The 14221-nt window shown below is 35.7% G+C and overlaps 1 protein-coding gene and 1 long non-coding RNA gene across 2 annotated transcripts; both read right to left on the reverse strand.

The window, feature by feature from the left end:
* Nucleotides 1–1323: 1323 nt before the first annotated feature.
* Nucleotides 1324–2187, reverse strand: LOC307162149. The gene is made up of 3 exons (XR_013821867.1): nt 1919–2187; nt 1663–1829; nt 1324–1346 (listed from the first exon to the last, which is right to left on the reverse strand). It is a non-coding gene; the product is annotated as an uncharacterized lncRNA (long non-coding RNA).
* Nucleotides 2188–7663: 5476 nt separating this feature from the next.
* otomp (otolith matrix protein) lies at nt 7664–13216 on the reverse strand. Its single transcript, XM_079875442.1, has 5 exons — nt 13213–13216; nt 12549–12616; nt 11925–12109; nt 10401–10572; nt 7664–7746 (listed from the first exon to the last, which is right to left on the reverse strand). Coding segments are annotated over exons 1-5 (438 nt in total). The 5' UTR covers nt 13215–13216; the 3' UTR covers nt 7664–7735.
* Nucleotides 13217–14221: the final 1005 nt, after the last annotated feature.

Raw genomic sequence — 14221 nt, forward strand, 5'->3', positions numbered from 1 at the left:
TTAGCTTGTGAAGTGGATGTACTTATTGTAGAGTTAACGACAGTTATCATGAGCATTGTTTGAAGCGGATGTCATAACACGTGTCAGTAGACCGGGAAGATTTTAAAACATTCATGAGTTCGTAAGATCTTACCTTCATGCTGTGAAATTACAAACCGCAAGACAGAACGCAGCGCTGAAAAGGAGTGGGGCTACATTAAGACTATACATCCACACAATTAAATATTTTAATACTTTACAAATAATTTCAATGTGTTATATTTACCTTGATTCTTTATTTTCTTCACACACTTCTGTTTTATCTCAAGCATCCTCTTCACTTAGGGATGGGGCCGATCCGATCCAGTATCGGTATCGGGACCGATACCAGCGTAATTCACGTATCGGATTTTCCCGATCCAACCTGCGGAGATATCCGATATCCACGAGTCATGTCTGCGCTTTAACGTTGTCTGCTGAAATGACTCCAAAAGTGATTCCCGCCGGCTAGTCTGCTAGCTGGCTGCAAACTGCGGAATGGATTTCCTGAACGGAGGCGCGGCTCAATGAGACACAGAGTTATGAGACACGCCCCCGCTCAGGAAATCCATTCCGCAGTTTGCGGCTAGCCAACAACGTCCGCTGTGTGGAAATACTTCACACTGTAAACACCGCAGAGCAAGACAGTAAAATGCAATGTTTGCAAAGCCGTAATTCAGAGCTCTTTGAAGCTCCCTCGCGTCGTACAACACAACGAACGCAATCAAAGATTTAAAAAAGCACCACGTTACTGTGCGTTCACGCCAAACGCGAATAGCGCGTCAAATTCGCGTCTACTACGTCTACCAGACGCTTGAATATTTTGAATCCATTCGCGCGTCCAGAGAAAAATTGACGCGTGTAAAAAGTAAAAGTTTGAAGCAAAATTCACGCGCGTCTGAGGCAAAATCCGCTTGTCTGTTTGCAAGATGCTGATGTTGATCGAGCATTCATCGAGAGAGAGTTACCGCATCAGAGCGAGGATCACCCTTAGATAGTGTGTGCGTGTAAGATGTTTACACTTGCACTTTTCTTATATTTCAAGACTCAAGTATTTGACATTTTGGAAATGTAATAAATATTGACATGACAATCAATTTGAAACTCTTACAGTTGCATTTGTTTTCAGAATGGGATTTTTCCTATTAACAGGATTTCCTGTCATATAAAATAAACAATAATGATAATAATAATATTAAAGCAAACACAGCTCTGGTATCGGAATAGTATCGGTATCGGCCGATATCCAAATTCAGGTATCGGGATCGGATCGGAAGTGAAAAAATGTGGATCGGTGCATCCCTATCTTCACTGACTGGAAATTATGCCTGAGGGACAGTCATAATAGTTAGTATGATTTATTAGAATTAATTCATAATAAATATTGTAACATTAAAAGTCTGTGTCTGTGACAAGACTAAATCTATACAATCTAAACATAAAAGACAAAGTAGCAAAAATACAGTAAAAGGTTTCCAAAACAGTTGTGACCATTAATGTGTTAACAAAAAGTTTAAATCTGTTAATTTAGATAAAAATCACACCCTGGTAGCCTACATTAAAGTGCCTGTGGAAATCTCCAGTATAATCTAAGGCTGATGAAAGACAGAAATAAAAAGCTTTCCTTGAAGAGTACAAAAATACCTTGATCACTATGCATCTACTTTCCCGCTCTTCTTTAATAGCCACCAGACTTAATAGTAGCTGTCCTGTGGATCCATCAAGTGTGGGTGTTCATTTTCTTTCTCTGTAATTCACTGCAGGCTTCATTCCCCTCTCCTGTCAGTCACCAGGCTGAATCCAGTGTCCCTCTTTGAGACTGTAATCAAAGCTACCATCATCATGACTTAATAGCCGTCTCTATCTTTCCCTCCATTCAATCCAAATAATGATGACTTACTGTCTATATTCCTTTGCAGTTTGTGTTTTCAATGGCTACATTCACACAGCAGAAGAAAACGGTTGTCAGTCCAACAGTTGGGGCCTAACAGTTAACTTTACGTCGTTCACTCACAAAACGCGGACATAAAATGTTGTAGTTAAGCTTCCACTAAGAAAAAATAATAAATCACAACGTATACAAAACATTCGCCCTGTCGACAAAACAAGCACTGCAACAATGTTACAGTAATAATATTTCTGGTGAAATCCTCTGATGTCATGTTCACAACAGTCGACAGCTGAGAGGTAAGATTGCGCCAGTTCAGTTTGTTTGAAACAAGAGCGAGTCTGCGGGTTGATTCGAGAGAGTTTTCCTGAGATACGATATCTATCTATAATATAACTATCCAATAATATTAAATTACGCTGTATCGGCTGTACGGTTATTTATTGTGTACAGTAGAGTTGAACTGGCTGGCAGCTGGTCTATGAGCAGTTAGGTGAGTGAGTCATTTCCGCTGGAATCGATACGAAATACGATTTTAAGATTCAGACGAGTTCAACCGATTCACTAAAAAGAACCGATTCAATTCCAGAATCGGGCTTGTTGATTGTAAACAGACGACTAACTGTTCAGTAGCCTACACGCGTCTTTGTTTCTAACGCTATACCTTCAAACTAAAATAGCTATGTTGAAAAAATCTATGATTTATTAATAATAATATTATTATAAATAATATTAATAGTAATGACGCTAGCTGTTTGAAATACTCAAATGCTTCAATCACTTGGGACACACATTTTTGCAGTTTAGGAACACTTAAATAAATGAATCAAACCGTGAAAATCAACTATTAGAGGTTCAGCTATTTTCACAGCTATTTTTGTTCTTGACCATGGCCTATCAGTTTGAGTGTGAGAGTGAACGCTGCCATTGAGTGTGACTGTGCATGACCCCCTCTCTCCCAGGAGTGCCCCCAACCACCAGGATAAGCCTGAAACGTGATCGAAGGGATTGTGAGGAGCAGAGATGTGAGGTGTACCTGAGACCCCGTCATGCACATGCAGGGAAAGATTATCCTGAAGGAAAGAGTGAAGCTGCCCGCAGCCTAATCCTTTACCTTAGCAGGTGCCAGATTATTCTCTGGACTGGACAACAGTCTGATATGCAATCACTGAAGTCTATGTGTACTGTGTTTATGTATTAGAGAGGAACAAACTGTTTTAACGAAATACATAATGATGAAACAATAATACTGGTGTCTCTGTTATGCTGATTTAAAAGGGATGTGTTTAATTTTTTAAAAAAAGGCTTTTGTGCCTTTAAGGATTGTAAATGGGGATTATAAATTAAATATTTTTCTTTTTGTTTCAGTTTTTTTGTGAAACTTTTGTGTCATGAAAAATTATCTGAAAATTTAAAGGGATAATTCACCCAAAAATGAAAATTCTGTCATTACCCTCATGTCGTTCCAAACCCATAAGGCTTTCGTTCATCTTCAGAACACAAATGAAGATCTTTTTTTTTTGATGAATTCTGAGTGATTTCTGTTCCTCCACTGACAGTTTCCCCTTGAATCAGAATAAATTTTCTAATTATGTTGTACTTTAAAATCTTGAATTAATGATATCTGCAATACATTCATGGTTCTGTTCTGTTTACCCTAAGGGGGTTATTGCTGCTCTCCCTGATCTTATCCATAGGCTGCATGGATGCGAAGGGAGTTCTTGCCCAGAACAGAACCATACCGCCAATCCAAACTTACAAAAGTATATAAGCATTTGTAAATAAATAAGTAAATAGTAGTAAATATGTTAAATGTAAGATAGATGGATGACAAGAGAATTTATTCCTTAAATGTGTTTATTTCATTGATTAATGTTCCCTGCTCAATCGTTCTATGATTTGATTGCTTTCACCTTTTGGGAGTGTTCGCCTGCTTGGGGAGGGGGTGGGGCACGCGCGCGCTGCTCAAACAATACAGACTCTGATAAGTGAAGCAGCAGCAGCTCCGTGTCCTGTATTAATTTATACATATATCTCCCCTCATCAGGTATGAATTACATAAAAGCAATGAGAGTATGTTTTTTGACATGTAAGAGTTTAAGAAATGTTAACTACGTTGTTTAAAGTGTTTAAGTTTACTGTTATGACGGACATGTAAAAGTTCGCTTCAAGTCATGTCTGTGTGCTGCGTCACGCGTGCTAGTTACACATTTTCATGCTAGTGATGGAGACCATGCGGTCTCAGAGAAAATACGCAATATTAGAGTAAAGTCCACAAATAACATGTGTTTTGGTGAAATAATACAATGAGTAAGTTGTAAGTGCCAAATAACTGAAAATGAGTGTCTGTACTAAAAAGTGTATCAGAAAGAATAATTCTGGCAAACATGAACACGTTTTTTAGGATTTATTCACATGGAAAATGTCATAAATGTTATCAGTGAATATTTCATAGTACATAATGCTTAATCTGTAGACACAGCAGTAAAGGGAAAATACTGTATGTACTGTATATGTAATTCTGTTCTATATTTTGTGATTACTATTGAAGTGATGCACTGTCATTGATTGAGAAAGAATAATTCTATTCTATAAGAGTGATTGAACTGTTTTACATTGTATAAAAAAAACAATACAGACTCTGATAAGTGAAGCAGCAGCAGCTCCGTGTCCTGTATTAATTTATACATATATCTCCCCTCATCAGGCGGTGAGGGTACTACATACTGTGTTTATGTATTAGAGAGGAACAAACTGTTTTAACGAAATACATAATGATGAAACAATAATACTGGTGTCTCTGTTATGCTGATTTAAAAGGGATGTGTTCAATTTTTTAAAAAAAGGCTTTTGTGCCTTTAAGGATTGTAAATGGGGATTATAAATTAAATATTTTTCTTTTTGTTTCAGTTTTTTTGTGAAACTTTTGTGTCAGGAAAAATTTTCTGAAAATGTAAAGGGATAATTCACCCAAAAATGAAAATTCTGTCATTACCCTCATGTCGTTCCAAACCCATAAGGCTTTCGTTCATCTTCAGAACACAAATGAAGATCTTTTTTTTTGATGAATTCTGAGTGATTTCTGTTCCTCCACTGACAGTTTCCCCTTGAATCAGAATAAATTTTCTAATTATGTTGTACTTTAAAATCTTGAATTAATGATATCTGCAATACATTCATGGTTCTGTTCTGTTTACCCTAAGGGGGTTATTGCTGCTCTCCCTGATCTTATCCATAGGCTGCATGGATGCGAAGGGAGTTCTTGCCCAGAACAGAACCATACCGCCAATCCAAACTGTATGCTAATTGTCAATCGTATTTGACGAAAACAGTCCTGACTGAACTTATATTTCAAAAGACCAAAGAAGATCCTTTTATTATAGTAATACCTTTGCTCTGCCAGTTTAAGCCATTTACACTGACAGTGATTAAATATACTGTTGCCTAGTATACGCATTGACTTCACAGTCTGTGCTCTCGTTTGGTAGTTGCAGTGTTGCGTCGCTGCTCATTTGCATAAAGTAAAATTGACAACTTTTTTTCTAAATCAGCAACTCTCTTTGAAAACAAAAGACTGTCTGATACACAGAACAGAATTTTTGTCAGTGTAAACTCCCCTTTAGGCTTTACTGAGTCATTGACAATAAGCAAACAAAGTTTTGACACAAGTATTAAATGTCTGTAGTGATTAATAGAGGATGTATACTTGCATACAAATGGATTAAAAGGCTTCAGACTTCATTAACTTGTGTCTGTGTTAATGACATAAGCTGCAGTCACAGCTCATCTTGCACTACTGCTGGTGAGTGTCATCTACATCTCAGATTAATGAAGCCCGTGTTCATAAACAGACCCACTCAATGTGTGAGCTGTAGGACCATCTGGCACCATCAAACTTTCTTCTTAAACCAAAAATATTTTCCCTCTGTCTACATTTTCATTGGTCTATAATTGTTATTCTTTGTGTGGCACGCAGTGTGGCAACTAAGACAGTTCAAGTCCACTTTTCACTTGGACATTTTTATTTATGCACTAATGACTTAATAATCATAGGCTCCGTAGAGCAGCAGGGTGTGCGGCAAAGCCTAAGAGAGAGACAAGATAATTAAACTTGTATTCAAGATAAATAAATGATGAAACATCTACTGAAAACACAGAGAAAGACAATAATTATGTGAGCGTGTGTGCGTACAAAGTTCTGACGAACATTTTCAAGGACGTTGGCACAAAATCCTCAATTAACCTGCAATCAAATTTACAAAAGTTCATTAGTGATGTTAGAATGCCATAGACAGCTCATTATGAATTCATACGAGACGCTATTGTCATTAATTATACATTAGCATTCACACACTAGAGTTGGATGAGTTCATTTGAGTCATGGAGTTGATTGTTGGCTAGAATGCAAAAAAGAGAATTGCAAATGTTTGACAACATGGATTTTTATTAATAAGAGAAGGCTCTATAAATCTAAGAGTGACATGACTATTTACACAGTAGTTCAAGTTGGTATTTTGTAACCTTGAAGGGTCAGGAAACAGCACCGTTAAAGCACCTGTTATGTAACAACCAACCATAAATCTGTCCACCTTTAAGAGTTTTAATGTCCTATTATGTGCTACTTTGAGTATCTATATATGTAATAAACTTACTTATATCCTCTCATTTGTAATTCCTTGATATCTGCACACTGCTAGTTTTAGATACACAAAGAATATGAATATTCAAGTTAAAAGTCATTATCAAGCAGTCAAAAACATATTATGCGCAAGTACGCAAACTCAGATGTGACTGAATATGGACACTGCAAAAAAAATTAAAATTCTTACTTAGTTTTTTGTTTTGTTTTCCATTCCAAATACCTAAACAATGCTAAATCAAGATACATCAAATTACATAAGATATTAAGACTTATTTTCTAGAAAAAAATAAATAAAAGAAATCCGAATTAAGTAAGTTAATGCTTAAAACAATAACAAATATCTCCCAATGGGCTGTTTTCTCTTTGAATTTAGTTTATTTTACTTACCCCATTGGCAGATTTGTGTCTTGTTTTAAGCTTAAACTCACTTAATTTTCATACATTTTTCAGAAAGCAAGACTTAACATCTTAAGTCATTTTCCTTCTCATGTATCTTGATTGAAACATTTTTCAGAAAATCACTTTTTCGCAGTGTACGTACTGAATGTTTTCTTGCAGTCAGTATTTAAATTCTATAGTCTGTGCCATTAAAATAGACATGACATTATTCAGGTATACAGTTGATCTGAAATAGAAAACTTGCTGTAAAAGACACTAATTCCTGCTACAGCGACACTGAATACGACACATACTTTTAGTCTGATGCATAAAGAAAAACAATAACATGTGAAATCAAACTTGTCTAACTAAAATCATTTGTGTTCATGTACTTGCGTAGAGTATGCTTTGGCCCTGAATGCAGACCTCATGTATTTTGTGCTCAGAAAACTTTGCATCCCTCGGTTGAACTGTAAAGAATGGCATGGATTAACTAACAACAGTCAAGGCAAAATACCCTTCATGGTTTGCGGTGTGTTTCCCTCCAGTTCTTTTCTGCATAGAAGTTTAGGTCTTTTTGTGCTTATTTTTGTATTTTTCACATGGCAGGAACTTAGCTTTAGCGGCAAAGAGGTGAAGAAAATGTGATAAAATGAAGCCATACAAAGACTGCGAGAACAGAACAGTAATAACAGTACTACAAAACACAGGCCAGAGCTGGCTGGTGTTCAGCCCATATACGAGAGTAGCACACTTTACACAGAGTGCTTTAGGGTTAGTGTGAGAGCGTTTCCTCTTTCCTCATCAGATCAACACAAGCCTGTAGAGAGAGAGAGAGAGAGAGAGAGAGAGAGAGAGAGACCAGATTTAGCTCATGTGTACAATGCAGGTCATCTTTACACATCTGCTACATGGACAGCTTAAATCCTATTATGAAAAATGCTAATAAAAAAAATTTCATATATATTATAATAATATTATAATATAATAATATAATAATAATAACAAACATTAGGGGTAGGACAGTGGCATTGTTCACCATTTCAAATAATTGCATGACACGTAACATTACCACTAAAAAATTTGGAGTTTGGAGATTTGGAGAATTTTTAAATGTTTTTGATTGAAAATACAATACAAACGGTAGTACATATTGTTTTAAATAACTGTTTTAATACATTTAAAAATGTAATTTATTCCTGTGATGACAAAGCTTTTAATATGCTAATTTGGTGTTCAAGAAACATTTCTTATTAATATCAATGTTGAAAAAAAGTTGTGCTGCTTAATATTTTTGTAAAAACCGTGATAAACTTTTTTCTGGATTTTCTGGATAAAAACCGTGATAAACTTTTTTCTGGATTTTCTGATGAATAGAAAGCTAAAAAAAAACAGGATTTTATTTAAATAGAAATCTTTTGTAACATTATGAATGTCTTCTCTGTCACTTTTGATCAATTGGATGCATTCTTGTTAAACAAAAATATTAATTTATACTGACCCTGATTTATACTGATTTATTTCTGTATCTGTAATGTTTTACCTGTGTATTTTTTTCAATAAAGGCATAAGGCTTTTTAAAATAGGAGAATTAATTTGAGAGAGAATCATGATGCATTTGGTGAATAACATGCCTTGCAAACATGCTTGCAGAACTCAAAACCTCAGTCCAAAAGGATACTTAGATCTTCAGAAGGCCTTTACATTAGTCTTAAAGTTATAGCACTAAAGAATAAAAATGGTACTGTGACTTTAATGCTTATGTAAATTATGATTTTGATGCACCTTCACTAACATCAGAAGTATTCCCTTAAAATCGGTATGACACGGAAGGACGGGAATTGATTGGATTGTTGTGGTTTGCTATGGACCCTTTACACAGACTGATAGTAAAGTGACTAGTAAAGTTTTGTCATCTCCCGTTCAGTATTATAGACATTTACCCAACTATGACGACTTTCGCTTCTGAGAACCCCGAAAAAGTGAAAATTGTCCATTGCTGTGATCTTATGTAAGGAAGCTTGTTTCCGCCACAGAATCAAAGATTATTGCGACTTTTTATCTCACAATTGCGAGTTTACGTTTCGCAAATCTGAATTTATTTCTCAGAACTGCGAGATATACACTCGCAATTGCAAGAAATAAACTCGCAATTCTGACTTTTGTCTCGCAATTGCGAGTTTATATGTTGGAATTCTGATTTTAATACACGCAATTGCGAGTTTATATCTCGCAATTGTGTGTCATAAAGTCAGAATTGCTTTTAAAGAGTTTATATCACGCAATTCTGACTTTATAACTCGCACTTGTGATTAAAAAAAGTCAGAATTGTGAGAAAAAAAGTCGCGATTACCTTTTTTATTTTTTATTCTGTGACGGAAACAAGCTTCCATACTCAATGTGAGTGACAGGTCTTCCCGCCTTCCCGCCAGTAAAATATCATCAGTGAAGTATGGAAGCTTGTTTCCGCCACAAAATAAAACATTTTAAAAGATAATTGCGACTTTTTATCTCACAATTGGGAGTTTACATCTCGCAATTCTGACTTTATTTCTCAGAATTGCGAGATATAAAGTCAGAATTGCGTGAAATAAAGTCGCAATTGCGTGTTATAAAGTCAGAATTGCGAGATATAAACTCGCAATTGCGTGTTATAAAGTCAGAATTGCGTGTTATAAAGTCAGAATTCTGACTTTTTTCTCACAATTGCGACTTTATATCACGCAATTCTGACTTTATAACACATAATTGCGAGTTTATATCTCGAGTAGATATAAACTCACAATTGTGAGATATAAAGTCCAATTCTAAGGAAAAAAAAGACGGACTTTTTATTTTATTTTTTTTACCTCAGAATAGTTTGTATCTCACAATTCTGACTTTATAACACGCTTTTGCGACTTTATATCATGCAATTCTGACTTTATATCTCGCAATTGCGACTTTATTTCTCAGAATTGCGACTTTATATCTCCCAATTGCGACTTTATTTCTCAGAATTGCGACTTTATATCTCGCAATTGCGACTTTATTTCTCAGAATTGCGACTTTATATCTCGCAATTGCGACTTTATTTCTCAGAATTGCGACTTTATTTCTCACAATTCTGACTTCATATCTCGCAATTGTGAGAAAAAAAGTCAGAATTGTGAGATAAAAAGTCGCAATTATTATTATTTATTTATTATTCAGTGGCGGAAACAAGCTTCCATAGTGAAGAGAAGAGATGATGTTGTGAGAGGGAAGGGGAGATATTTTGATTAAAGATTATGAGGGCACTTGAAAAAAAAAGATGTGCTCAAATAAATCATTTTATAATGAACACTACAATAAGAATTGTTTTGATATAATGGTGAATTTAAGGATGAAAATAAAATTACACTATGACCACTATAAGCCCCTAATGAAACATTTACAATATTGATGTTTGCATAACACAATAACTGCATAACAGCAGTGCTCCAATCACTGTACCTTCACACTCGAACGCCTTCAGAATAGTGGTGTAACTGGGCCCCAGCCAGGAAGTGTAGGTCCCCATAACACGCAGCAGCTTTTTGGTGGAATCGCTGAACAGCACATCAGGCTGCCCATAATTCACAGAGCTGAACAAAGAGAATCCTTCAGTGGCATTAGCAAATGCATTCTAGAAGACAGAAACGCGTAAAATAAAATAAGAAAGAGAAAATGCAATCAAATGGAATTTCTGGAATACTAGTAGCAAAGCAAATAAAAGACAGGAGTGGGTGTTAGTTGAAATATGCATGTTTTGTTTCATTTTCAAATATTGGATGTTCTCGACAATCTTTGCTCATATCTTGCACTGTGGTTTGTTCAGTATGTGTGTGCATGCGTGCTAGTCCTGCTCTGGGATTTTAAAACAGAGCTCAGTGTAGTCTCATCCTCCCCTAATGACACACTGTAATGTAAGACAGTGTCTTGTGAAAATCAATGATCACCACAGGGCTCAGGCTGGATGTATTGAATGCATAAGTCAGCCTGATGTAATCTGTGTAATACTCCAGACGTTCAGAGATACCATTGTTAATATAGGTTTTGGCAGGGTTCGTTTAATCATACCGTTGACCGCTAATGTGCAGGAACAATATTTCCAATGAGATTTTCATGCTCTGTACTGTACAAAGGGGATTTCTTGTTCTTTTTTTACTCGTTTTTTTACTGTTTTTATATTATTTCATGGATAATGTAATAAAAAGTTAATCAAACCTGTTATCTACAGACTGTGTAACTGTCTGGCAGTACAAATGTCATTATATAATCCATGGCATTTCTATGTGTGTGTGTGTGTGTGTGTGTGTGTAGTAGTAGTGTTATTTTTGTATCATTGAGATACTCTTGTAGTTTTTATTGAATCAGTTTTTATTTATTTTTTTTAGTAGTTTTGTGTTTTGTCATTTTTAACCGTTTTTTTTGTAGTTTTTCTTTAAAATATGTCTATTAAGTTTTTATCCATTGTTATTTCAGTTTTAGATTTAGTTATTTCAGTACATCAAGTTAAACTAAATTAAAATGGGAAGTGTTGCCTTGCAACTAGTTTTTTTTTTTTCAAGTAACAAACATTTTTTTTTATGGTTTCATTTTTAGTTATACTATAATATCACTATAATAACCCTGGTGTGCAGTACAATGTGGTCCAAAAGTCTTAAGACCACTAGTTCTGATTTAATAAAATTTCTCTACATTAAAAATGATAAGCATTAAAATATAAGTCAAAAATATAATATCAAAATATTAGTCAATTGTTACACATTTGAATTGCCTAGACCTAGAAAAAGGAGGCAAAGAAGTCAAAAACTACTTTTTGACTTAACTACTACTACTAAAAGTAGTGCAGAATCTTAAATACTTCTTCATTTCACACAATAATACATTTCTTTGACTTTTTTTCCAAGGCTTAAGTGCAAAAAATCCTGGATTTTCTAAGTGTTCTCAGACTTTTAGACTCCAATGTGTGACTGTGTGGCCTTCTCTCCTGACCTGCACACGTTCCAAGAACTTGTAAACGCGGCATTTGTCCTCCAAACGTACTACCACAGCATTGGTTGGCACTTCAGCCAGGTGGCAGCGCTCATGTTGGAACAGGTTAGCTTCACTCCCATCAGGACACAAGAGCTTCAAGTCTTCCAGCTCCATGTCCAGTGCCCAGGACTCCTGGTTCTTACCTTACATGAGTAATAAGCCAAAGGTTATTTACAGAAGGTGAAATTTCTAAAACAGGAGGCATGATGGTATCCAACATTTGGATTAAACTTTGAAATATAAAGTAAGAAAGCTTGCAAGTCATACTAGTTTTTAAAAACTAGATGCTATTAAACTAGCATCTATAATCCTTGAACTTGGCTAACAGGGTTTATTGAGACTAAACAAGGGTTTCACAGATCCCAGCAGGCACACAAAGTGATGCATTGTTATGAAATACTGCCCCCCTGTGTCTGTCAGCCAGTGAAACATGATACAGATCATGAAGTAAAGGCTACAATTGTCCTCTTTCACTTCCTTAAAAAAATCCATTTAATAAGAAACCAACTTGAAATCCTTACTGCATCTGGACATTTTTGACCCCCTGTTTAACCAGCTCTTCTTACGCTCTGCATTACTTACCCTGCATGTTGTCGAAGACTGTAGTGTGCTTAACAAAAGCAACATCCCCGAGATTCTCTGCCACACACCTGCATTTTTAAATAATAATAATATATAATAACACATAAAAATGTATACACTCTTGTTCAAAATTCTGATTCTTTTTAGGAAATTGATACTTTTATATAGCAATGATGCAATAAACTGAGAGAAAATGACTTTCTGTTCATCCTTCATTTAGCAACCCAACCATTTTCAACTAATAATAAGAAAAAAAGGTTTCATGAGCCCTAAATCAGCAAATTAGAATGATTTCTTAAGGGTCTTGTCTCACAGAAGACTGGAATAATGTCTTTCCCAGTTTTGCCATTACAGAAAAATAATACTAAAATGATATATAAATAAAATAAAAAAACAGTTATTTTTATTTAAAATATCTTTCAATGAAAAATTATATTTCACACTATTAATGTTTTTGATTAAATAATTGGAGCCTTGGTGAATTTTCTTTTCAAAAACATAAAAAAACCTTAATGACCCAAAACTTTTGATTGGTAGTGTATTGACATATACATACTGTAGCAGTTTGTTCTCAAGAAACCATTAAGCAATCCAATATTCTGGCTTTACAAAGAATATTCACATTTTGAATAATGGTTCCACTGAGACATATGCATTCTCTCACATCTCTGATTATACAGCACCTAAGAGCTCCAGCCTCCCCGAAGTGCCGTTCCCGAGGGTTGTTGGCGCAGATGTGACGGTCGTTCTCGTCACCAATGCAGGCCTCACACAGGTTCCTTGGGTTGTTTCCTTTGGGATCATGTTCTGGGTCCTTCACTCCTGGGACACAGCTATAGCCAAAAAAATCCCCTACCGCTGTATACCACAGGGAGAAGGATATGCCTTTTTAAATTTCTGCCAAAAGTTGTAATTAAATTCTCAGTTTGCATGTGAACCAGTTTTATTCCAATTTCCAAACATAAAACATTACTTTGTGTATGTATGTGCAGCTCACGAATAGTTAAACCGGATGTTGAGTACTTTGTGAAACAACAGCTTTGTTGTTATCTACAGTATAACTATTAGTATAATGAAATAAAGCACAGTAACACCTCACCATGGGGAAAGTTGCACTGCTCATCCACACTGATCTGTGATGTGTTGACCAGGAAGCCGATTGGGACAGTCCAGCCCACTGTAGTCCGCATCCCTGGGTGACAGGAGCTGCGCTCGTGCATCTCCAGCAATGACAGATCACTTGATGATGTCCGAGCCAGAGCAACCACGTAATAATTAATGCCATCTGTGTCAGACACAAAACATCAGTGACATCAAATGAAAACATTTTATCCACTTATGTTGGAAGTAATGCATTACAAGTAACGTGAGTGATGTAATCAGATTACTTTTTTCAAGTAACTAGTAAAGTAACGCATTACAGGAAATGTACAACAAAATATCTGAGTTGCTTTTTAAAATAAGTAACGCAAGTTACTTTTTTTCCCAATTATTGACTGACAGCCATCCTGTCCCCATGTGGAGAGAAATCGAGAGTAAGGTGTGCGCTGTGTAAACATGATGGTTATTGTACTTCTACCGCTCAGCCGTGAATTTGCAATTCCTTCAACCTGAGGCTTATTCATTTCACTTTTGCTGTGAAAGGGCCTTTACATTTTAGAACTTTTTTTTTT

This window comes from Squalius cephalus (assembly GCF_949319135.1).
Source record: "Squalius cephalus genome assembly, chromosome: 7".
Classification (NCBI taxonomy): Eukaryota; Metazoa; Chordata; class Actinopteri; order Cypriniformes; family Leuciscidae; genus Squalius; species Squalius cephalus.